Source organism: Cordyceps militaris, assembly GCF_000225605.1.
Source record: "Cordyceps militaris CM01 unplaced genomic scaffold CCM_S00003, whole genome shotgun sequence".
NCBI classification, from domain to species: Eukaryota; Fungi; Ascomycota; class Sordariomycetes; order Hypocreales; family Cordycipitaceae; genus Cordyceps; species Cordyceps militaris.
The window spans coordinates 2,331,987-2,354,876 of NW_006271971.1; the positions used below are offsets into that span (position 1 = coordinate 2,331,987).

Consider the following 22,890-nt stretch of genomic DNA (forward strand, 5'->3'; position numbering starts at 1 on the left):
ATGCCGGACCTGAGGAATATCATACGATGCGAATTGCTACCCTCCCTTGGCATTGCAAAGTCGCGTCCAGCGAACACCCCCCCCTCTCCTCACCGGAGGGCCTTTGAGTCGCGTCCATCCAAGTGAGACAGTCAAGTGTCGGCTATGCCGCCGGACCGGCTGTCTCGCCGGCGCAAAGCATATCAAATCCAGTTTCCTCCTTTGCCCAACTATTACTACAAGAGAGAACAAGAGGGGAAAAGAAAAGGGCGTGAGTTTAGCACCCAACTTGAATTCCCTGCGATCCAAGACCTAGTAATTAGGCTCTCTGCGCATTTCCTCTGTAGGTCCTCTTCCCGTCGATGTTTCAGAGGCCTCTGGAAGAAAAATGTCTTTGCCCGCCCCCTTTTCATCCGGGTGGCTGCGTGTGTGTAATCTGTACAAATTACTTATCAGTTTGGTACTTTTATTAGGTGTGGTTCAAGGCGCGCTCTCGCATGCTGTACATGGCCCCCAGACTTTTCCTGCCAACTCGAGATGGGGCTTTGCATATGTTTGATGGGGTTGCAGATTTTGGTTTGCTTGTCTCCTTTTTTTATTCTTCACGGCACGGGCAGTCAGCTGGCCTTTCCCCCCGGCCGCCTGCCCCCAACCCCCCCTTGGTTCTCGCACTAATAAACAACTAACTAAGAGAACAAGACCGTGCCTGGCCCGAGCCGGCGGTGATGGGAAACGGGCTCTGCGTGAATGGGTGTGAAGCAGAGAGGAATTTTTCGACTGAGCGCGGCGGGCGTGTTACACAAATTTGAATCCCCTTCTTTGTCCTTTTGGGCGGGCTTTTGTGTTTCGTCGCGGGCGGCGGCTCATGCGCACGCCATCTTCTTCATTCTCGCCCTATCTTGATGCCTTGTCCATATTTTCCTTGTTCCAAGGAAAAAGAAAGCAATTCACCCAAGCGAGAGCCTCTCAGCCTCTCAAGTTTCCCCCCCCTCTTTTCAATGTGAGGAGGGGGGAACGGTTAGACCCCATTCGGGTGCATTTGCCAGTGGCTTGCGTGGCTGCCCATCACCTGCATGACTGTCCAGGTCCGGGTTGATGATCAGTTGATGAGGGGCAGGAACATGGTTTGAACGCCCGCGCCCGCGACGGAGGCTCGGCGCCCGCTGCTTGCAGTTTTGCCTTTGCTTTGCAGAAGTTGGTTGGGGGCATGACTCTATGACGAGTTGTTAATCTGTATTGTTGCCTTTTGCAAGGGGTTCTCCGTCCTTCTACTTGTTTGTCGCAAAAGCAAATAAAACGTTGTGGGATTACAGCGCATGCACGACAGGTCAGCGTTGGGAAGCAGCCAATGGTTGCGTGTAAAAGCGAGATCTCTTTCTGCAGGCGTGCGTGCCACCTCCTCTGTCACTCACCGGACAAGCCCGAGCTAATAGTTGGTTGTGTCTGTGTCCTTTTATTATTATTCTATTGAAGCCACTGGCAGCCTCTACAAAATCTCGTAGAGCTAACACACTGTAATGCCGGCCTTGTGATGCGCGTCACTGTTACATTCGGCGGCTACGGCTGCCGTCGACGAATCATTCAGCTCACCAGATCCTCTTGGCTTTTCCAGCCGCAATCTAGAGACAGTAAGATGGGTGTCTTGTCTAGAAGCAGAAACAAGAATAGTTTAGTTTCTCTCTTGCTAGAGAAAAGTACCTGCGGGTACTTTCTGAATGGTCTATTTCCACACCTTCCACCAGAATGAAGACTAGTCTAGAAGGAAGAACCATCTCTTGAGTGGTTAACAATTATTTTTTAGTCCCATTCAGTTGGGGGTTGCCCACTAAAAAGCTAGCAGTTTGCTGCCGAACCTACCAGTGGCACGAGCCGGGTCGCAGGCAAGGTGGTGGCTTTTTTTCCCTCATAGTCAGCCATGCAGCAAGCCATCGCTTATTGCTGCACGCTCGTTCGCTGCCGTGCGGGAGGGGTTGAACGCGCAGGTGCTTTGGTAAGAGACAGGGGCGGGCGTTTCGGTTTGGTTCGGAAAGAGTGTCTGCTGCTTCATTACGCTAGAGGAGAAGACGACCTTGGTCACTTTGTTGTAGTTAGCAGTCGGAGCATGACAGGGAAGGACGTAACCAGCAATCAATGCTCGTGAGCGAGTGCCCCAGGATTCAAAAAGTCATGAACGCATGCAAGCCACGCCGCCCATGACGGCACCAGTGGAGTTGTCCAAGTCGCAAGACCCATGCAGCAACATATATATTAGTTCGAGGGGGGGTGTATACTAGGAAGTACACTCGAAACGATGTGACTAACTCGTTACAGAAACACGAGACTTCGCTCCGTAGCTTTCAGGTCCAAGCCCAACGTGAATACTCTGCACGCTGCAAGTTGACGACGAGACATTCCCTTCCGTCTTCAGGCCCCATCCGACCTCGGCCGCGCCGGTCCGCGCTCCTTCCTCACCGCGGTCCAGACATAGATGAACGGGCCGAGGAAGAGCCAGGCGGCGAGGACGTCGCCGACGAGATGCACACGGTCGCCCGCGTTGACGACGGCCATGAGCGTCATGAGGCCAATGTGCGCCGCGTCGGCGCACGCGGTAAAGTCGAGAAAGAGGGCGGCGCGGAGCGGGTCGGCCGCGGCGCGGACCATGAAGACGCCCCAGACGACGTAGATGGACGCAATCATCTCCTCGTACTGCTCGGCGCCGCCGCCGCCGGGGCCCCAGCGGACCAGCGCGGCGACCGGCGCCGGCACCGGTACCCGCAGCGGGAGGAGCACGAGAAGGGGCACGAAGAAGAGAATCTTGGCGGCGCCAAAGGCGAGGATGACGCTCTTGAGCCACGGCTCGAGCGAGTCGCGCGTCGCGGCGCGCTTGAGCGGCGCAAAGTCGGATATGCGCGAGGCCATGGTTTGTTGGGGCGCGCGTCGGCTGGCTCTCTTCTCTTTGTAGTTATTTTTTTCCTCTGGGCTGGCGAGTTTGGGTAGTACTTGAAGCGAAATTGGAGATGATCTGGGTTGGGACCAGTTCATGGCTATTTATCCCCCGCCGCTCTACCTGTGAGTCCTCACTAGAGCTCTCGGCCCGCGGCCACGGAGCGATTACAACACCTCCTCCGTACCTGCATCGCTGAGTGGAACGAGCAGATGGGCCATCTTTGGGTACGCTTTTGATGAATGAGCGGTGATGGCGGACGGATGGCGGAGGTAAGCGGAGGCAGGCGGACATGGCATGCCAGACTGCGGACATGACGTGCCAAAAGGCGGACAAACATCGCGCAATTGCCGATGAGCACCAGACTACGAAACGGGCAAAAAGTGATACGTAACAGAGGCGCCGCATTTCATCAGAAGTTTGAGAGAAATCATGAGCTCTATTTCCAAGTGCTGGACGTCTGGGCACCGCCCTTCTTGCCCTCCTGATATGTATCGCTCAGGGCATTGTACAGCGCCTTGACACGTTGTATTTCAGTATTGAAATGCTCCCTTTCTTCGTCGGTTTCCAATTTCTCGACCAGATTCAGAAACGATTGCCCTGAGAAGAACTTGTTTTCTCGATTATAGAGAGCGCGCCGCTCCACCTGCTCCTCCGATTCCGTGCCGGGGACGCGAAAGACTTGCTGCAAAATGTCGAGGTCGTATGGAATGTCAAACACATCCCTGCTGTCTTGATACGTAAACAGGTAGTAAAATTCGCGAAAGCCCGACCATGCGATGCCGCTCAGGCACAGGCTGCAGGGCTCATGCGTGGCGAGGAAGACGCAGTCCGTCCGCGGGTCCGGCCGGCTGGCCGGGTCCGGAAAGTCCTTGGTGAAGAACTCTTGGATGCAGTTGATCTCGCCGTGGAGAAGCGGCGACACGCGCTCATTGTTGGTCGCGACGGTGAGCGGCCTGAGGTTCTGTCGAGACAGAATGGCGGCCCCAAAGACCTTGGAGCCGGACGCGACGCCGGCCCGTGTCATGGGAATGATTTCATCTTCAATGGTGCGAAGAAGAGTGGCTAAGAGATCTTTGGGATTGAGAGACATTTTCGGGGGTTGATTTTGACAACAAGTTGAGAACTCCTATAGAGTTGGGGCTATCTATGCTTTCATCTACAACTGTGTGTAAGGTAATATGTAATCCGGCGAACACCGCCAAGCGGCTGTGCCAGCGGCGGCTTCCGACTACCACACAAGACCGGTCAATGGCGCGAAGAATCAACATATAGCGAGATTCGTTCGAATACTCTTGACAAATTGATTTGGACGACTACTTTTTCCAACTACACCGAGAGAATCAACACATTGCGTGCGATCTTTGTCTCTGCTCGTCTGGCGAGATGACTAAGCTCTTGAATGGGACGACAAACTTTTGTTCACCACAGTCAGCTATTTGCAACACCTGCCATACACTGGCAATGGCCTTGACACAACGCAATGCGTGCCTGTTAATGGCCAACTCCTCAAGAAATCCCTGGCCCTTTAGAACTCGCCGTCATGCACTATATCCGGTTTCTTCGGCCACCCAAGGTCGCCCGACAGGCTGGGCTCCATCTGGAGCTGCTTTTTACAATCACAACCGATCTGGGAGACTCATTTCTTCACCCAGAGGCACCTGTTGATCTACATATAATGGCGGAAATATACGAATCTCCAAAGCAGTCAAGGCTGCAACTGACCAAAAAAGGCCAGGTCGTGTGGCAATCCGGCATGCGAGTGGTGAAACAAAACGTTGCCATCCCCGGATCACTGCAAACTGCCTTGGCATCTGGAGCCAAGGTGGCTATTTGCATAACCACGAATAAGGGGATTTCTGCGCATGGTGTGCAGAACATCCTTTCAAACGCGTTGGAAGGTGACAGAAAAGGCCAAGTCATGCCAATCTGGGCGACGCTGAGCAACTCAAATGAAGGTGCAGACGTGTCGACGCGAAGGATCCTGCTAGACGACGAGGTCTCTGGCAAGTATCTTGTTCAAGTTGAAGAAGAAATTGGCGAGAGCATCGCCCGGCACATCTGGGATGCTGGTGTGCTCGCAATGTGCTCGATCGCTGGCGCTTATCTGTGCCCCGGCCTCAAATGTAGCCAACAGACACTCCCTCGAGCCATCAAGGCCACCCTATCCTCCAAAAGCTCACTGAATGTTCTTGAACTTGGGTGTGGGGTCGGGATTCTGGGCATCGGCCTTGCCACCATCTTTCCAGAACTGCGGAAAGAAGGACTGGAAAAGTGCACAGTCATGATGACGGATCTGGCTGAGGCCGAGGAAAGAGCCAGGTCCAACATGCGACGAATAGCCACGAGCACATCGAATCGCGGCCTCTCATTACTCTACGAAAACCTTGATTGGGAAGACGGAGGGAAAGGGCGGTTCGGCCCCGAAGTCGCATCGCGCCATTGGGACCTCGTCACCATCAGCGACTGCACCTACAACGTTGACATGCTGCCGGCACTCGTGGAGACTCTGGGTGCGATAGAAAGCGCGAGTGCGGAGAAGAAGGTGGGCGACGCAGCAGGAACCAAGGTCTTTCTGGCGACTAAGCCGCGACATGCATCTGAGCGGGCTTTCTTTGACCTGATGGCGAACGAGCAGTGGTCCATTCAAGACAGCCAAACACTACATCTGCCTGTGTTGGGCAACGAAGACGAGTCGATAGAGCTCTACTTGTTCCAGAGGCAATAGCCGTCACACATGATGAGCGTGTCATTGACAATGGACATTGGACATTTAATTCGGATTACTACATGTGCGTATGCTGAGACTAGTCTCATATATGTATGACGCCGCTTTAGCAGTGAGCTGGGTTGTTGGGATAGACGTTGCCAGTGTTGCAAGTATTGGGGGGCGAGAACAGAGGAGCGGCTGAGGTTCCCAAGTTAGCACATGGATTTGGTCCATAGCCCGCGGGCGAGGACAGACTCACGGTTGACACCATAGTTCTTTGGGGGGTTGCGGACGATGGAGTAGCGACCGCCGGGGGTGAGACGGTTCTCGCAGTCAATCTGGGCCTGGCCGCCGTTCTGGGTAGAGGAACCGGTCCAGATGTCGATGTGAGGCTGGCCCCGCTTGTTGTCGGCATCTACAGCACGGCCGGTCAGAATTGTATGGTTGATTCTCAGAGACAGAGTACAGGTTACTTACCGCACTGGGCGCAGTAGTCCTCCACACGGCCGTACTTGGTGAGGAAAGGCAGGTAAACAATCTCACACTGGTTCAGCTCGCCGGGGGCGGTGGCAATGGTGACGGGGTCGTTGTAGGTTCCCGTGCCTGCCAGGACCGATTAGCATCATGAAGCAGGGCGGGCGTCGACGACGAAGATTCTAACGCCGGCGTGGTAAAGAACGTACCGCCGGCACGGTTGTTGCGACCGCCGCAGTTGTAGGCCGTGGCGGGACCGGGAGGGTCATTGTCGGGGTAGCCGTAAAAGGTGACGACGAAGTTTCCAGGCGTCGAGCAGGCAGAGGCGAATCCGGCCAGAGTGGCGGCGACAACGGCGGAGGTAGATCTCATGATGAAGGCTTGAAGTTGGAAATCCCGGATACAGAACTAGGTTTGATGAAAAGGAATACGCCTCGGACGGACAAGGTGGGAGGCTTTTGCATCTATTTATCCTTTGGGGACAGAGGCATCGTTGGCCATGTTGTCACGCTAACTAACTCTTTGAACTCCAATTCGTGTCCTGTCTATATACGCAATCGCGCGCAAGACATCGGCAACTTGATCGGGAAAGCACCGCTCCGTACCTCCGTACCCACTTTCGGATGCTGCGCTGACATGGCGGGGACGGACCGGCAAGCCTCATCGGCGGAAGGACTGACGGCATGGTGCAGGCTAGTGGAACCTCATTCGTGGATTATTCTTCGGACCAAGGTCAAGCAAAAAGCCTAAAGGAGGACGGGCCACAAAGAACGAAGAAGCTGCGTCATATTTTTGGCGCAAACCAGCCAGACCTCTCCACGTACCGGTGCTTATGGTAGTAGCGAATGCCGCCAATGGCAGCCTCTGTGGAATCCTGCATTACCTGCTTCTTTCCATCGGTTGCTTGTATCCACGAGAAATAGTCGGCAATGGTCGAATTACCCCGCGGCCACGAGCTGATGTCATCACCACGATTTGTGCTATCTACCCACTAAGCACTTAGTCCTCCAATAAGCCAAGCAAATCGCCGTGGCATAATGACGAGCACACAATCGCGCGTTACTGAGCTATGTCATCTCAAACTAGCTGTAGCAAAATTCAAAAAACTTTAATTCAGAGAGGATAGTACCCACCAATTCGAAAGAATAAGGAACGACCAGTATTTAGGTTGTTGGTGATGTGCTACCCTAAGCTGTGGAGCTGCTACCAAGATGTCAAGTTGAGGGCAAACTATGTACCCAACTAAATTACTTGTCAATAAAACGCTTCGTTACCATGACATTCTTAATTAAGGGAGCTGTCGTATTTAATACCTGCCTCTTACAGTAGCTAACTGTATTGGATCTATCACTTTAGACCACTCATTGCTTCTTCGTAGCTATCCACTGAAAAGTGCCGCGCCTTTGTATAAAAAGAAAATGTCGAATATTTGATCCCTGGCCGGCAGTCAAGTTGATGCTGAATTAGGAAGTGCTCATCATGGTCAGAAGCTGGCCAGCAACGTGGGACGTTTGTCTCCCGTGAAAGTCAATCGTGAGCAGTCACATATCAATATTCTGATCTGGGGTAATTAGACCTCTCATCTCGAATCAGAAATGTCCGAGACAACCTATACTCGCAGCCGCTTTGACCCTCCAGCTGTCTCAGTCGGGGAAAAGCAACATCATCTGTTCCCGCGAAACGCAGATACCATGCCGGCGTCGCGGTACAAAAAAGGCGAAAAGCCACTACGAAGACGTGATGATGTTGTTCCGGCAAATGAAGCGATGGGGTTTGTAAACCCCCCAGACTATGGTTTTGGATGTGGAAGCTACGCACCTCTAGCGACAGCCACTCTAGGGACAATGAGACGATGACGGATAACAAATTGAGAAAATAGGAGGGCCGAATAAAATACGAATTGCAATCACTTGGAAATTCGTACTCAGTATTTCGCGATGATGTCGAGTGTTACTAGGCGAGACACCTGAACTAGAACTGTCACACTTCACAACCGTGCCTCGATTCTGCGGAACATCCAAAAAGTAATGTCGGAACCGGCCGGCCGGGGCATTGTATGTATTCGTACAATTCATCTGAACTCTTCCCCTGAAAATTTTCAAGTGGCGTCTCTTGTGGCCCACCATACTCCGTACTCCGTACTACTATCCGTACTATCCACTGGTATCCTTGCCCATGAAGTCCCACCACTATTTCGAACCAAGACATAGGGCTGCGAATATGCTTTGGCCCAGATTATGAGTATAGTTTCTGAACCAGTAATTGGAATAAATGACACAAAGGCTGAACCAACAACGCTACTCTCCCCGGACGGCACCTCCCTCCACACTCTCAACAGCCCGAGTTAAGCGAGACTAGGATTGTTCAGCCACAGGGCCTGTGTGACTCAAAATGGCGTTTCCACTAGTTTGGTATGCCATCGTCTGATATAATAGATCATCGCGCGGTCCGCAGTGGTGGGACTCTGGCTCAATCGAACTGGAGATGGAAGAGGGCAGGAGACTGTGTAGCCAGCTGGCCTCTTTTTTCTCTTCCTGGAATATGTGAGGGTAGGGAGACTGCAAGACCGAGTTGGGCATGGGCGAGAAGCCGGGGGCTACAAAGTGTAGATGCCATTGCGGCCATTATGGCATGTGAAGACGGCGGTAGCTCCTCGTGGGCAAAGGATCATCGGCTCCGGACGAACTAGACCAGCCCTGTCTTCTCCGCTTCCAAAGCTCCGGCGTTGTCTCGCTGTGGGTTCATTATGATAGATCAGTGGGAAAGGGGAAATCTGCCTCTTGCGTTTCAACGCCGCCCAATGAGCTATATTACAGCTAGATAAGAAGGTCGTCGTGTGCCTCACCCCCGCGCCCCGAACCTTTGCTATAGTACTCGCAGAAACCACAGCGCCGGAATGTGACCACACCTATCTTCACCAGTCGAATACCAACAATAATCTACGGCGCGCCTTACCATGCTGGCCCAATATTGGAGCCTCTTGCTGGCGTGCAGCTTTCAAGTATGCGTCGCTGCATCGCGGCCGCAGCCACGGGCGGTAGGAGCCGCGCCGCAACCTATGCCGCCGATTCCTTCCTGTGCTGTAAGTACAAACGGACCGGAAACAGTCCTTGGTCAGACTTGGAATGGCATTGAGCATGTACTGACAAAAGAGGACTTGCTCGCATCGCTCAGCTTCCATGCATCGTGTCTGCCATGTCCGAATCGACCTGTCCCGCGACCGACACGCAGTGCGTCTGCCACGACCCCCAGGTGCAGAAGAGCGCAGCCGCTTGCATCTCCCAAGCCTGCTCGCTTGCCGACTCGCTGAGCGCCAAGAACGCGACGCAGACGGCGTGCGGCGCGCCCGTCCGGAGCAAGACGCGGCAGTACTACAATATGTCCGTCACACTCGGCGTACTCGCCGTCTCTCTCGTGCTCGTGCGCGTGGGCTTTAAGCGGTTCTGGAGCCCGAGCCGGTCGCTCGGGCCCGACGACAAGATCATCCTGCTGACGCTCGCGCTGCGCGTGTCCGGCACCGTGCTCAACGTCAAGGGCCTCGCCGACCACGGCCTCGGCCGCGACGTGTGGACCATGTCCGCGCGCGAGCTCAGCACCTTTGTCATGTGGCTGTACATCATGGAGGTCCTGTACCTGGCGGAGCTGTCGCTGCTCAAGCTGAGCCTGTCGGCGTTTTACCTGAGCGTGTTCCCGGGCACCGGCGTCCGGCGCCTGCTCTGGGGCGTCTGCGCCGACAATGCCCTCTTTGGCGTCGCGTTTGTCACGGCGGCCATTTTCCAGTGCTCGCCGATTCACTACTGGTGGACGCAGTACGGCGAGCATCCTGGCCGGGGACGCTGCATCAACATCAACGCCATGGGCTGGTCGAATGCCACCATGAGCGTGCTGATTGACGTTGTGATGATTGCGGTTCCGCTCAGCCAGATCAGCAAGCTAAATCTACACTGGAGAAGAAAGGTTGGCGTCGTCATCATGTTCTTGACTGGAACCTTGTACGTTTGGACCCTGGAGAGTACTACTTGACTACGAATTCTGATTTGCTCGCGTCTAGTGTTACGGTTGTCTCGATTCTACGACTGCGATCCCTGGTGAGCTTTGCAAACTCCAACAATCCAACGTGGGACCAGTGGGAGGTCGCCTATTGGTCGACAATCGAGGTCAACATTGGCATGATTTGCACATGTCTCCCCTCGCTGCGGCTGCTTCTCCTGCGCCTATTCCCTAGGCTGCTGGGGAGCACGACGGCGTCTGGAGACCGTGTCTCGTACGCGCATGCGTCGCGTGGCCAGACAGTTCTCCGTTCCCTCACATCCCTGGAAAGCCATGAGAATGAATTGACCGACATTGAAAACGCAAAAGGCAGCGACTGCCAGTCAAATCTAACCAAATCTACTCGTGTGCTGGTCAAGTCGGAGGAGCACCCTTGAAATGAGCAAACGCACCAAACACCAGACGTTGCTGTTTTCTTGTGCCGAGCACTGTAGAAACCCTTACAAAGACTGTCATTTCAACATCCAAAATACTGCCTCTGCAGGAGTTTGTTTCACCGACGTGACCTGCAGTCTACACCTCTACCCAAATATAAAAGCTCATACCAGCTGCCACATACCGCGGAAACAGAAGCATTGTATATAATCAGAGATAATAAAAGCAAAATACCACCAGGGAGAAGTTAGTACCTTGCAGATCAAGAGAGGAACTATAGTGCATTTAGTTATTTTCATCGGTCTATCAGGGCTATGTACAATCATGTTCAAGTGAACCAACAGGCAGTCTCGCTATCTTATCCAAGAATCAGTGATGGGGTCGTCAAGATTTCGCAATTGTCCACCGTCCTGAAGTACGCGTGTTTGCTGCGCACTCACTGTGCCATATCGTTCTGAGCAAGCAGGTTCTTGGTGCCATAGTGCACGCCCCAGATGGCGTCCTTGATGGCGATGCTCTGAAGGTACTCGCACAAGCCATCGGCCGACTTGCCCTGACCCATGAAGTAGGCGGCAAGGCCGACAATGTGCGGCGTGGCCATGGAGGTGCCGTCCATGGAGATGGTGCCCCCGCCGGCGCGCAGGCTGACGATGGAGACGCCGGGGGCGTGGAGGTCGACCACGTCGCCGTAGTTGGAGAATGTGGCCACTTCGTCGTTGGCGTCGCTCGCGCCGACGGTGCAGGCCGACGGCTCCGAGGCGGGCGACACGTCGCCGGCGTCAATCGGGTTGTTGTGCTCGTCGCCATTGCCGGCCGCGACGCCGACAAAGTAGCCCCTGCTGACGAGGGCGGCGACGGCATCGTTGAGCATCTGCGTAAAGCCGCCGCCCAGGCTCATGTTGACGACGACGCCGTTGGGGCAACTGCGGTTCGCGGCGTCCCGCGCCACGTACTCGAGACCGTGGATGATGCCGTCGTTGGAGCCCGAGCATTGTTTCAAGACGGGATCGTAGCTGAGAACTTTGATGCCGTACAGGCTGGTCTTCTTGGCCACGCCGTAGGTGGTGCTGCCGATGATGCCGGCCACGTGGGTGCCGTGGCCGCAGTTGTCCTTGTTCGGGCCGAAGAAGGTCTTGATTAGCTCGGCACGGCCGTCAAAGTCCTGCTCCAATAATTAGATGACTAGTTGCAAAAAAATGAAAGAGAGGAAAAAAACAGACGAGTCTGTCGTGTATATGAGGCGGCAGGCTCGATGTCTTAAAAGGGACTTACAGAGTGTGAGGCGTCAATGCCACTGTCAACAACGTAGGAGCAAGTTCCAGCTCCTAGTACCATGTCAGTTTACGACTCTCAGAGAGCCAGAAAATGCAGAGATGGAGGAACGGCCAAAGTAGCACGTACCAGCAGAGGAATCGTAAAGGTAGTCGCTCGTGCCAGGGTCCTTGTGGGAGATGCGAGAGAGACCCCAAGCAGACGGGTTCTGGCTAATGCCAGAAAAGGCCGTCATAAGGTGGTTCTGCTCAACTTACTCTACCTACCAAGTTTGTCAGTCCTCAACGTTCTATTAAGATATGTCGTCACTGAGTAACGTACATCCGGGTGATCGCGGAGGAGGCTGAGGGTAGCATCGTCAAACTGGCCGGAGAAACCCTTGAAGACCTCGCTGAAGATCTCACCGGACCCGTTGGGCAGCTGCTTCATGGCCTCCTCGACGGCGGCGAGCGCACTGCCCTCCTTGAACTTGACGAGATACTCGCCGGCGATCAGGCTATTAGCGCCGACGCCGCGAGGAATCAGGAGAGGAGCGGGCTCGGATCGCTTGGCCGTCGGGACGGCCGCGGCCAGGGGCAGAATAGAGAGCAGGACGGACAGACGCATGTTGGCAATGTGTAAACAAAGGCGAGGAGAGACCGTGCAGTTTGTCTAAGTCGTAGGGGGATGAGGTGCTCGTGTTGATGATGAGATGAGTGGTTAATTCAAGCAGGCAGAGGCTCTATTTGTATTTCGGTGCTTGGTGAGCAAAAGCTCCCCCGAGACATATGATACTATCACCGTGGACAAAAGGCCGTTGAGCTTTGGATCTAATTGCTCGGCTCCGGGACTCCCACTCAGCACTTCACCGTATTGAGAAGGTCATTGGGTCGCTTCACTTCGGCCAACCTCGAAGTGAATTATAGCCTCATGGTCTATAACGGAAATACCAAAGGACCTTGTCCATGGTCTACACAGTTTCCCCTTTTGCGCAGTGGTTTCCGCATGAAGTCGAGTTGAGATGCAAACCATCGTCCAGACAGTAATCCCGCAGCGGCCGATCACTTCCGGAGAAGGCAGCTCCTCGGTCCTGCTCCCACCCGCCAGATACGGCCTGATATACCGGGACACTGTTATGCTTGAAGTAGGCGATTGCGGCCAGGCAACCAACAGCGATTTCCCCCGGTGCCAACCGCGTGGCTGAAGCCCCCCCCGGACGCTCGGGGCTTGGACGTCGGCGACGCTCTGCCTTCTTCGGACGTTGCGTGAGGGAGTTTACCCAGCCCTGGCGGCACCCGTTCGTGGAATCGATCCAATCCTATTGGCGAGCGGCCTGGAGAAGAACCACACAGAGCGAGTCACGTAAAGTGTTGCCATCACACGTCCAAACTGGTCAATATCAGTGTATTTATTCCCGGTCGAGAGAGGACGGCTGCGCGCGACCAACCGTCAGCCAACAGAACCTTTGCTTGATACCAAGAAGTACCGCCTTGGATAAAGTTCATATGTCGATCCGGAAATTAAGGCTGAGACAGGTCCTTGCTTCGGTCGCTGCTACAGACGGCAACCCGCTTCTCCACATGTCTCTCGCTTGTTTATTCACTGTCGGTGACAGGTCGATAAATCGCGGGTCGACAAGGGATAACAAATGGACATTATTGATGCTCTAATGTCTGATGATGAAAAGGTTGCGCCTCCATCACCAAGTTGGAGGTTGTGTGTGTGCCTGAAGGAGTGTCCGGACCCGGCTATCAGCCAATCAGAGGCCGAGGTAGCTCGGCGAGGGCTTCAACGCCTCAATCTACATTCACCATCTGGAACGTGTTGCCAGAATTACACGGGCCAAACGGGCTCCGGCAAATGCCTCTTCATCTCACACACCCCTGCACTACCCAAGTTCGGCCATTTGCAAGTGGGATCGGTAGGCACCTGCCGAGATCGGTTACTGCTGGACGACGTTTGAAATGCGATAATACTATAAGGCGGGCGTGGTTTATTTACAGTTCAATTTAGGTAAGAATATTCGATTTGTTTAGTCAATGGTGACACTTTTGCGTTGGTTAACGGGGGTCTTGGAGAATGGCCGGTTGGTGCCGACGAGAGATACGATATCCATTCCACGTAGATTTGCGTTGTAGCTGAAAATCTCAATACATGGTTAACTATCCGTATGTGATTATGACCAAGTGAAACTCAGACTGTCCTAGGTGGCGTCTAGTTTCACCGCCAATCTCGATCCCGGTCCGTCTATTGCGGAACCATCAACTTCCCTGCGACCATGTATTTCGTCCGAAAAAGTTGCATACAAGTTTGAATCCGCTCTGTGAGAACCTTCGTCGAGCTCCGGTGGCTTCCTGGCAATGGAGACACTATTCGGGGAACACGCTTTCCGCTGCAGTCTGCCCTGCCTTCCAATGATACTTGGATGCCACATGCTCTGCCTTGGGGTATTTCTGACCAGCTTCCGTGTAAAAGTTTTCGCGGTAGGTACCGCCTGGGACTGCGTAGTCGTCCCAGAACAAGCCGCGCTTTCTCAGCTCTGGGAGAAGTAGCTCAATAATGTCCTGGAACGTCTGCGGGAATACTGCGTATGCCTGTGGTAGCAAGTTAGGAAAATGACATGATTTGCTTGTAGACAAGTACCAAGGGGCTCGCTCACCAAGTTGAACCCGTCAACATCAGCCTCCTGCACCCAGGTTTCGAGACTGTCGGCGACTTGTGCCGGGGTGCCCACGAACAGCGGTCCGTTGCCACCCAGGCTGACATGTTCGGCCACGGTGTGCTTGGTCCATTTCGAGTTGGCGGGTGAGAACCTCGCATACGCTTGTACAGTTGATCTGTAAAACCGATTAGCCGGCCCTTTTTAACTCTTTCTGCCTGTTGCGAAAATGGCGACCTACTTGACTGCATTACTCTCGACCTCGCGCAGCTCCTCGTCGTCGCCGTAGGCACTGAGATCGATGCCGGTCCAGCCGCCGAACAGCGAAAGCGCGCCTTCTAGGGAGGCGTACTTTTTGTAGTCGTTGTACTTGGCGAGTGCTTCGCTCTCCGTTCTGCCTAGGATGGGCGTGACGAGCGCGAGGACCTTGATGCTTCGGGGGTCTCGCCCGAAAGCTTCCATTGCCGTCTGCCGGATTTCGGCAATGTTCTTCTTGCACGCCTCGGGCGCGTGGGCAGAGGTGAAGATGGCCTCGGCATGCTGGGCGGCAAAGAGCTTGCCCGACTTCGAGGCGCCGGCCTGCAGGAGAAGCGGTGTTCGCTGCGGGCTGGGATGGACAATGTGCGGGCCGGGAACGGTGAAGTACTTTCCTTTGTGATGGACCGGGCGGACAAGATCCGGGTCGGTATAGACGCCGCGCGCGCGGTCCAGCGTCACGGCATCGTCGCGCCAAGAAGCCTGGAACAACTTGTACATGACCTTCATGTATTCTTCCGCCTGGGCGTAGCGCTCGTCATGCTGTCGCCGTCAGTGCTCTTCAGAATTCCAGCCGAGCAAGGGCCTTACATCAAGTTGTGTATCGCGCCCGAGGTTTTTAGCAGCCGAGTCCAAGTAGCTCGTTACAATCTGTCGTCGTGTGAGCATGGATACTTGCAGGCACGCCACATGGCACGTACGTTCCATCCCAGTCTTCAGAAAGCCAATTAGTTCAAAGGCCAATGGATGGCGGGTTCAAATAGCTGCACTCACCGTCCCTTGGTCAAGTGATCAATAGTAGAGATCCGTCTGGCCAAATGATACGGCTGTTCGTACGTGGTCGAAATCGTGACACCGAAGCCGATGCTTTTCGTGGCCGCGGCCATGGCGGGAACAACAGCCAAAGGCTCCGTCACTGGCCACTGAGCGCCTGACACAATCGCTGGCTCTAGTGATTTCTTGTAGACATCATAACCACCTAGATTGGTTAACATGGAAAGAGTTAAAAAAAAACTCGTCGTGAGGATCCTACCGAGCACATCAGCAATGAAGATGCCGTGGAACTTGGCCGACTCGAGTAGCTTGGCCAATTCAACCCAATGCTCCGTCTCGTCAAACTTGTGCGACTTGTCATCCGGATGACGCCACAAACCTGGGGATTGATGACCGCTGCCTAGAATAAAATGAGCCATTGAGAATGCATATGGCTATCAGGCGGTCCTACACATCATGACGAAGGCATTGAGGATGAGGGGCTTCTTGCCCGTGGTGGAAGCTTCGTCGGCCATGTTTCCGCTGTATTCGATCTAGTTGGTGTCGAATGGCTTTCCAAATTACGAATGTGTTCGAAAAGCTGATGTTATCAATAAATCAGCCTCAACGTCTTGTAGTATAAAGGTTCGGCGCCATCGTCCGTTGTTTGGTACGGTTATCCCCGCTTCGGCGTATTGTCCATGCAATGACGTGATTGTGGCGACGCAATTGCGACGCACGTGGAACGGCCAGGAACGTGGCCGTGAAGGTATTTATTCCCAGTATTATCCGCTGTGGCGTAGATAAATAAAATTAGCTATGTGTATATCTGTACGTGAGCTTGCCCGTCGGCCAGCAGAAACGGTGTATGTAATGGCGTGATTTTGACACCGTCTTACGAGGAGCAAGTGCACACAACGGGTTCCGATTTCGGATCTGATAACAGATTGGAGGGATATTTAGACTCCATAATTATGGAATCATTCAAGCTCTTAGTATTACCGTGCTTAGTATTTCGTCCACCGACCCGGCAGTTGATGGTTGCCGTGGATTGCCTACTCTAGAACCTCAACAGCGCCAAGCTGCAAAACCAAATACCAAGTTTCCCATCCATACGAAGAACCAAATAGTCCAAAGTCACACAGAAAGATTATACACGATCAACAGCCACATCTCCAGCAACCTTGACGTCACCAGGCTCGCTGATGCTCACCTGCTCGGAATCGTCACTGTCGCCCGCCTTTGTCACACCAATGTGGCGCAAAACGAACCAAGCCGGGATAATCGAAGCTGCCCAGAGACCGAAATTCAAGTAGATGCTTCCCACCTGTGCCATGACCTCGATGGCGCCCAAGCCGTAGCTTACTGCCTGCCAGGCAGATTCAGTGCCACGGAGCAAGGCCGAGTAGCGAATAACCTGCTCTTGATTCTCCGCCAAATTTTGGATAATAAAGTACCTAGTATTCAAGGCGTTAGAGAAAAATGACGGGAGGCGAGCTTCAGATACGCACAGAAACATGTAGTTCAACTGAAAGCCGAGTAGTAGGAAAATATAGACGGCGAAGCCGGCTCCGAAGCCAGAGCTTGTCCAGTCGTAGGTCGGCTGCGTGCGGCGATACTGTGTCGAAAGCACCGTCGCCCAAGTCCACCATGCTCCTTGCAGAGTAAGGATAGTCCAGAAACTAGATCTGGCTCTCAATTTGAGTGGGATGTCGGTCCTGTCAAGCCAATACTATCAAGGAAGCATCGTCAGTAGCCACTCTAGGAACCCTTTCACTTTGGAGAGTCGCTTACCCCGAGGAGGTTGCCGCCAATCGCAGCGACAATACCTGACAGGAATGATCCCAAGGCACGCGAACGAACAGAAAACCATACTAAGCAAGAGATGGTTAGAATTTGTCGTCGCTCAGACGACCAACCAGAATCGAGGAGCCTTGCACTTACACGAGAGGTAGGTAAAAAACACAGCTTCCGCAAATACAGCCTGTCCAATCAGCAGCAACAGAAGCAAGAACTTTGGAGAAAAGAAGAGTTTGACGGTCGCTTTGATCTCGAACCAAGGATTGTTGAAGATGCCGAGCTCGACCTTTTTCCCGTCCTGACGCTGCAGCTTTTCCGGCCTCGTCAGGAAGAGCGCGGCCACGGGCGCGAGGCACTGCAGGGCGATGAAGACGAGGTACACCGTGTGCGACACCTTTCCGGCCTCGCTGCGCGACGCGTTGAGGCCCAGGTTGATGGCGCCGCCCAGGATCTGCCCGCTGACGCGAAACGTGAGCCAGTAGCCGAGCGCCTTGCCCTTGTTCCACGGCTCCGGGTAGGCGATGGCGATGGCGGCCTCGGCCATCCAGAAGACGCCGGCCGAGATGCCGCACAGCGCGGCCCCGAGAATCGTGAACCATTCAATGCCGAAGCGGTTGTTGGTGTACAGGCCCGCGGCGTACGGTGCATATCCGATGCTGCAAGTTTTGGTTTCGTGTCAGTGCCCGGGTTCGTCCCCCTTTTTTTTGCCCAGTTTGTCCAAGGCGCAACGTACGTTCCAAAGATCAAGGCGCCCTTGATACCAATCAGGCGGACCAAGGCACTGGAAAAGAGACAAGAGACCACCATGAGACAAAAGGTCAGCGCGTTGGCCGTGTTAACCAGGTACGGCTTCTGGGCTCCTCCGGCGCCCAGGGAGTTCATGGCACCCCATATGCCGGGCGCTGCAAAGTTGCATAGCCCGAGGATTGTAATGTTGAAGAAGGTTGATCGATACCATTTCACTGCCAGACACGTTAGCAACGTCAAAAACGGGTCGTTGTCTCGTCACCGGGTTGCGTACCTTGGATCGACTCGGAGGCCATTTTCGCGGGAGTCTGAAGGGGCCGAACTGTGTAAACTGGCAATGAACCACAACGGATTTAAAAATTGAGATATATCACAATCGATCCAAATGTACTTCATCTACATATATAGTAAACAAATGATTGCCGTTTTCGTCGCTTTCTCTATTTGCCGGCCAACTAGCTTATTAGTTCCCTCCGCTCTGCGGCACACTGTCCGAGCACGTCATTTCAAGCAAGTGAAACAACATGCACCCACGCATCAGGCTCAACGGAGTCGGACCCCGGACGTCTACAGCAGATAAGAGACAATGCTTGGCTGCACTTGCGAAATATTGACGGAATATTGACTCGTTCCGGGCTCGGCGTACCAGCCCCGCCCGGCAAACAAGTCCGGCATGAGGAAGGAATCTGCACCATGAACCTTGTATGTTTCATCTAATGTTGTCATCAGCCCAAGGCTCTCATATCTATCTCTATGGGATGCTCCACCAGCTCTCGTGAATGTCTTTTAAATCAACATCCTCGGGGTTCCGAAGGTAGGACGTCATGTCGGACGCAGGATCTGCCTCTTGCCTTGTCGAGCCGTTGCCCAGGTACCAGTGGAATCGGTTGCCGGAGCCGGACATGTACTCGTAGTTCCAGTCCTCCCATCGGGGATCGCGCCGCACAATCGTCAGGTGCGCGGCGCTGCCGGGCCAGATGCCGTGCACCCGGGCACCGGGCTTGCCGCCGTTGTACCACGAGCTACAGTTGTCCGAAAAGACGGTCGTCTTGAAGAAGGCGTCGGAGAACTCGTTGAAGTCGTCAGCGGCCTTGGAGTCGGCGTCGACCGACTTGATACCTTCCCTGGACACCTTTCGGAGCAGTTTTGCGACGTACGTCAGCTGGCTCTCCACGCTTTGAGGCACGGTGCCGGACGGGCCTGTACCGTACGGTCCATGGACGAACAGGATGTTGGGAAATCCTGGCGTCGCGATTCCCATGTAGGTATATGGGTAGCCTTTCTCCCCGCCAGGCGCCCAAACATCAGCCAGTGTCTTGCCCTTTGCTCGAACGGGGAACCGCGGCACCAGATCCGTCTTGGATCCGGTGGCGCAGAAAATAGCATCAACTTCTCTGTGAATGCCGTCCTCTGTCTCAATGCCTGTGGCAGTCACTCTGCGGATCGGGGTCCGAATATAATCCACGTTGTCCTCGGTAATTGCCTCTAAATAGCCAGGGCCTGGGGTCAGGCGTCGGCAGTTGGGAGAGAAATCCGGAACCATGTGCTCCATCATTTTCGGCTTCTTAGACAGCCTCTTCCTCATCACTTCGATGAAGCTCGTCTTGAGGTTCGCGTTTTTGGCGTTTCCACGAAGAACAGCCGGGAACCCACGCCAGTATTTGTCTTCTAGTTCTTTCCTGTAGTTGGTGTATACTGCAGAATCCTCAAAGATATCCTGAAGGTCCTTTTTGATGGGTTGCGCTCCAGCCGTTCTTTCATCTCCAGCCCACGAGGTTGCAATCCATGTCTTGTTCCTGGCGTAGTGATCCAAGTGAGCGACAGTCTTTTGAAGCGCAGCAACTACCTGAATACCACTGGCCCCGTTTCCAATGACGGCGACTTTCTTGCCGTCGGGGTCAAACGAGGGATCCCAATCCGAGGTGTGTCTTAAAGTGCCCTTGAAGTCGTTGATGCCGGGATAGGTTGGTAGCTGCCAATTGTTGAATCGACCAATGCATGTCAACACAAAGTCATATTCCACAGTCTTGACCTCATTCTGTTCAAGATTTCGGGCAGTAACGTGCCATTTTCCAGCATCAGAGTCCCATTCTGCACCTTCTACCAGGTGCTTACATTTAGCATACTGGTATACGTTGTGCTTTCTAGCAACCGACTGCCAGTAGTCGCGAATTTCACATCCGGGTGCAAACTCGTCGGACCAATCTTTTTTCGGTTCAAATGTTGATTGATAGACATGCGATGGTATATCGCACCTGACACCAGGATAAATATTCTCGAGCCACGTCCCTCCCTGGACAGCTGGTGAGCATGTGTGCGTTGAACGGAATACTCGACCTAGCTCACAAAATCTTCATTTTTCTCATAGATGGTCAACTGAATTCCGGGCACCTTGACCGGTAGGAGAACACCTGCCAGGATTCCTGCGAGACCGCCACCAATGACTGCGACTTTGAGCGGGCGCGGCTCGTCGATATATCTGTCCACAATCTCCAGAGGCCTTGTCTGCTTCTGAGCTCGATGTGCGCTTGTCGTGTTTTCTCCCAAAACTGGCCTCGCTTCACTCCACCCATTCATCCCGGTCGATGAGAGAAGCGGCATGTTGGGAATACCGTCATGAGTCCGGGCATCCTCCTCAATGTGCGTGTCAATCATCGCGGGTCGCGCGTCAATTAGAACCCCCATTTTGAAGTAAATGAGAACAATCGACCCTCTTTTCCCTAGGATCAGAATTCGCAATTTATTTCCGAGATAGCTTCCAGGCCATTTCAAAGGAGTACAGAGTAGGGTTGAGAGTCGGGCAAACGCTGACGGAATCAGGGCATCAAAGCACGCAACCACCCCGCAAGCGCGGCGGCGCTACGCCTCTCAGGTTGGGCATAGCTACGTGGTGGTTTCGCGTGGGCCATTTTTAGGTTCAGTTGCACTCTCCATCGACGACAAAAGGAACGTGGAGGTGCTAGTATCTCCGTCCTCGGCCACCACCAACACATATGGTGGTGGGCTGACCCTGGAGCCACAGCCGCAACTAGTATAACAACTCCTCTGCTTTAGAGAGTCTTGAGAGCGTTTTGTAGACAATCGTACCAAATCCTGCCTGTAATTAATACATGACAACTCCTTCTACTCAGTATAGAGCACGGGGAGGTAGCTCGCACCTTTTTTTTGTGTTCAGTAGGCCAAAACATTGTACCCTTAAAGGTTTAACAATGGCCAACGGCTATCTGCGAATCAACACCAACGACTAGTCATGGAGACGCTGCTGTCCATGTGTATAAAAATGACCAGTTCATAGGTCCGCTGAGTAACAAGTGCGGCCAGAAGGGCTCCGGCGCACAGCTTGCCTTGTATCAGCCCTGTACTTTAGAATACGCTTCATACTCTGTCATCTTTGGGTTCTCATTTTTCAATATTCCTGAAACCTCTGATGGAGGCTTCTTTGGTTATTAGAGACGGAACCGCGACAGTCAAAAAAGGCTGAATGTGGCGCTCATGGCTTGCATGCGACAGAACTGGTCAATTTGCGAAGAAAAAAACCCTGGAAGACGGCCTATCGCTTTTACAATTGGGACTGGGGCTCATCGTCAATTTCAATGACCAATTTGCCGAATTGTCTCCCGGCCTGCATCTCGACAAAGAGAGTCTCAATAGCCTCAAGATCGCTCAGTCCTCTCACGGCCCGGCTTACAACCGGCTTGATCTTGTGTTTGTCTACGAATGCAACCATGTCGCGAAACTCTCGCCTCGAGCCCATGGTCGAGCCCTTGAGCTCGAGGTTGGCCAAGACGGCGCGCATCTGCCAGTCCATCTTGTTGCCGACGGTCATGCCGTACTGCGCAATGACACCGCCGGGGCGCATAATGGGCGCCACCTCGGCAATCAAGCGTCCGCCGGCGCCGTCGACGACTGCATCCACGTACGGGTGCTCGTCGGGAAGCATCTCCAGCAGCGCGGCGGCCCAGCCAGGCTCCCTGTAGCTGACGCCGCCGCGGGCGCCCATGGCGACGGCCTTGGCAATCTTCGCCCGGTCGCCTGAGGTCACGTACACGTTGCTCCCAAAGGCCACGGCGAACTGCAAGACCTGCAGCGCCACGCCGCCGCCGATGCCCGTGACCAGCACGTTCTTGCCGGGGCCGGCGACGCCCGCCTTGGAGACGAGCGCCCGCCAGCCGGTCAGGCCGCACAAGGGGAGCGCTGCGCACTCTGCCGGGCTCAGATGGCGGGGCGCGAGCTCTACCTCGTCTTCGTGCACGGCGAGGTAGTCCTGCCCGGTGCCGTCTTCGCAGAGAAGAGTAGCGCCAATGACGGCGAATCGATGCGGATCCTCGGGCGCGACGGGATCGCTCTCCCAGCCTCGCATCGGGGTCAGGATGACTGCTTGGTGGAGGAGCTCGGTGCGTTTGACCTCGGATCCCGCCTCGATGACAATACCGGCGCCGTCGGCCAGCAGCGGGTTCTCCAGCGACAGCCCGGGATACAAATGCCGGCGAGCCCATAAATCGCGGTGATTGAGCGCTGCTGCCTTTATCCGGACGAGGACTTGGTGAGGGCCTGGCTTTGGTTTCGGGACCTGCTTCACCTGTAGCCTGGCGTGTCACAGTGTCAGTCTTCTAGGCTGCCTTGGCCAGAGGACAAGGGTTACCCACGGGTAGTAGACCTTGCCTGGACGACCGCCTTCGCCTGCGTTTAGAGTTAATGCACGCGGCATTGTGATGAAAATTAGCAGAGACGAAAATGGATATATTCTCAATGGTTGAGAGATGGCCAAAACTCGCCTCGGCTGGAAGTGGTGGCAGAATTGGACTTCGTCTTGTTGCAATGGCAGCACGGCTATATGCCCCAACCCCACAATGATCTGCCTGCCTAGCTGTGTCTCTGTATGTATATGTTACATTACATGTCTGACTGTCCCCG

The 22,890-nt window shown here is 54.2% G+C and overlaps 10 protein-coding genes across 10 annotated transcripts; 2 read left to right on the forward strand and 8 right to left on the reverse strand.

Annotated features, from left to right (window-relative positions):
• Positions 1–2,382: 2,382 nt before the first annotated feature.
• Positions 2,383–2,877, reverse strand: CCM_04348 (uncharacterized protein; the record flags this gene model as incomplete). The annotated part of the gene is made up of 1 exon (XM_006669496.1): positions 2,383–2,877. One exon carries the CDS (start codon positions 2,875–2,877, stop codon positions 2,383–2,385), a length of 495 nt encoding a protein of 164 aa, XP_006669559.1.
• A 464-nt stretch (positions 2,878–3,341) lies between these two features.
• On the reverse strand, positions 3,342–3,995 carry CCM_04349 (cytidine/deoxycytidylate deaminase family protein; the record flags this gene model as incomplete). Its single annotated transcript, XM_006669497.1, has 1 exon — positions 3,342–3,995. One exon carries the CDS (start codon positions 3,993–3,995, stop codon positions 3,342–3,344), a length of 654 nt encoding a protein of 217 aa, XP_006669560.1.
• Positions 3,996–4,445: 450 nt separating this feature from the next.
• CCM_04350 (UPF0665 family protein c) lies at positions 4,446–5,630 on the forward strand (the record flags this gene model as incomplete). The annotated part of the gene is made up of 1 exon (XM_006669498.1): positions 4,446–5,630. The coding sequence occupies one exon, from the start codon at positions 4,446–4,448 to the stop codon at positions 5,628–5,630; it is 1,185 nt and encodes a 394-aa protein (XP_006669561.1).
• A 194-nt stretch (positions 5,631–5,824) lies between these two features.
• CCM_04351 (uncharacterized protein) lies at positions 5,825–6,458 on the reverse strand (the record flags this gene model as incomplete). Its single annotated transcript, XM_006669499.1, has 3 exons — positions 5,825–6,027; positions 6,090–6,215; positions 6,296–6,458. The coding sequence occupies 3 exons, from the start codon at positions 6,456–6,458 to the stop codon at positions 5,825–5,827; spliced, it is 492 nt and encodes a 163-aa protein (XP_006669562.1).
• A 2,823-nt stretch (positions 6,459–9,281) lies between these two features.
• Positions 9,282–10,513, forward strand: CCM_04352 (integral membrane protein, putative; the record flags this gene model as incomplete). Its single annotated transcript, XM_006669500.1, has 2 exons — positions 9,282–10,078; positions 10,138–10,513. 2 exons carry the CDS (start codon positions 9,282–9,284, stop codon positions 10,511–10,513), a joined length of 1,173 nt encoding a protein of 390 aa, XP_006669563.1.
• Positions 10,514–10,947: 434 nt separating this feature from the next.
• CCM_04353 (oryzin precursor) lies at positions 10,948–12,389 on the reverse strand (the record flags this gene model as incomplete). The annotated part of the gene is made up of 4 exons (XM_006669501.1): positions 10,948–11,673; positions 11,784–11,836; positions 11,913–12,027; positions 12,105–12,389. The coding sequence occupies 4 exons, from the start codon at positions 12,387–12,389 to the stop codon at positions 10,948–10,950; spliced, it is 1,179 nt and encodes a 392-aa protein (XP_006669564.1).
• A 1,742-nt stretch (positions 12,390–14,131) lies between these two features.
• On the reverse strand, positions 14,132–15,965 carry CCM_04354 (dibenzothiophene desulfurization enzyme A; the record flags this gene model as incomplete). Its single annotated transcript, XM_006669502.1, has 6 exons — positions 14,132–14,356; positions 14,422–14,599; positions 14,663–15,219; positions 15,378–15,390; positions 15,451–15,850; positions 15,902–15,965. 6 exons carry the CDS (start codon positions 15,963–15,965, stop codon positions 14,132–14,134), a joined length of 1,437 nt encoding a protein of 478 aa, XP_006669565.1.
• A 614-nt stretch (positions 15,966–16,579) lies between these two features.
• Positions 16,580–18,272, reverse strand: CCM_04355 (DUF895 domain membrane protein; the record flags this gene model as incomplete). The annotated part of the gene is made up of 6 exons (XM_006669503.1): positions 16,580–16,886; positions 16,941–17,161; positions 17,224–17,258; positions 17,374–17,885; positions 17,963–18,191; positions 18,251–18,272. 6 exons carry the CDS (start codon positions 18,270–18,272, stop codon positions 16,580–16,582), a joined length of 1,326 nt encoding a protein of 441 aa, XP_006669566.1.
• Positions 18,273–18,727: 455 nt separating this feature from the next.
• Positions 18,728–20,661, reverse strand: CCM_04356 (uncharacterized protein; the record flags this gene model as incomplete). The annotated part of the gene is made up of 2 exons (XM_006669504.1): positions 18,728–20,269; positions 20,323–20,661. The coding sequence occupies 2 exons, from the start codon at positions 20,659–20,661 to the stop codon at positions 18,728–18,730; spliced, it is 1,881 nt and encodes a 626-aa protein (XP_006669567.1).
• An 874-nt stretch (positions 20,662–21,535) lies between these two features.
• On the reverse strand, positions 21,536–22,684 carry CCM_04357 (Alcohol dehydrogenase superfamily, zinc-containing; the record flags this gene model as incomplete). The annotated part of the gene is made up of 2 exons (XM_006669505.1): positions 21,536–22,562; positions 22,623–22,684. 2 exons carry the CDS (start codon positions 22,682–22,684, stop codon positions 21,536–21,538), a joined length of 1,089 nt encoding a protein of 362 aa, XP_006669568.1.
• Positions 22,685–22,890: the final 206 nt, after the last annotated feature.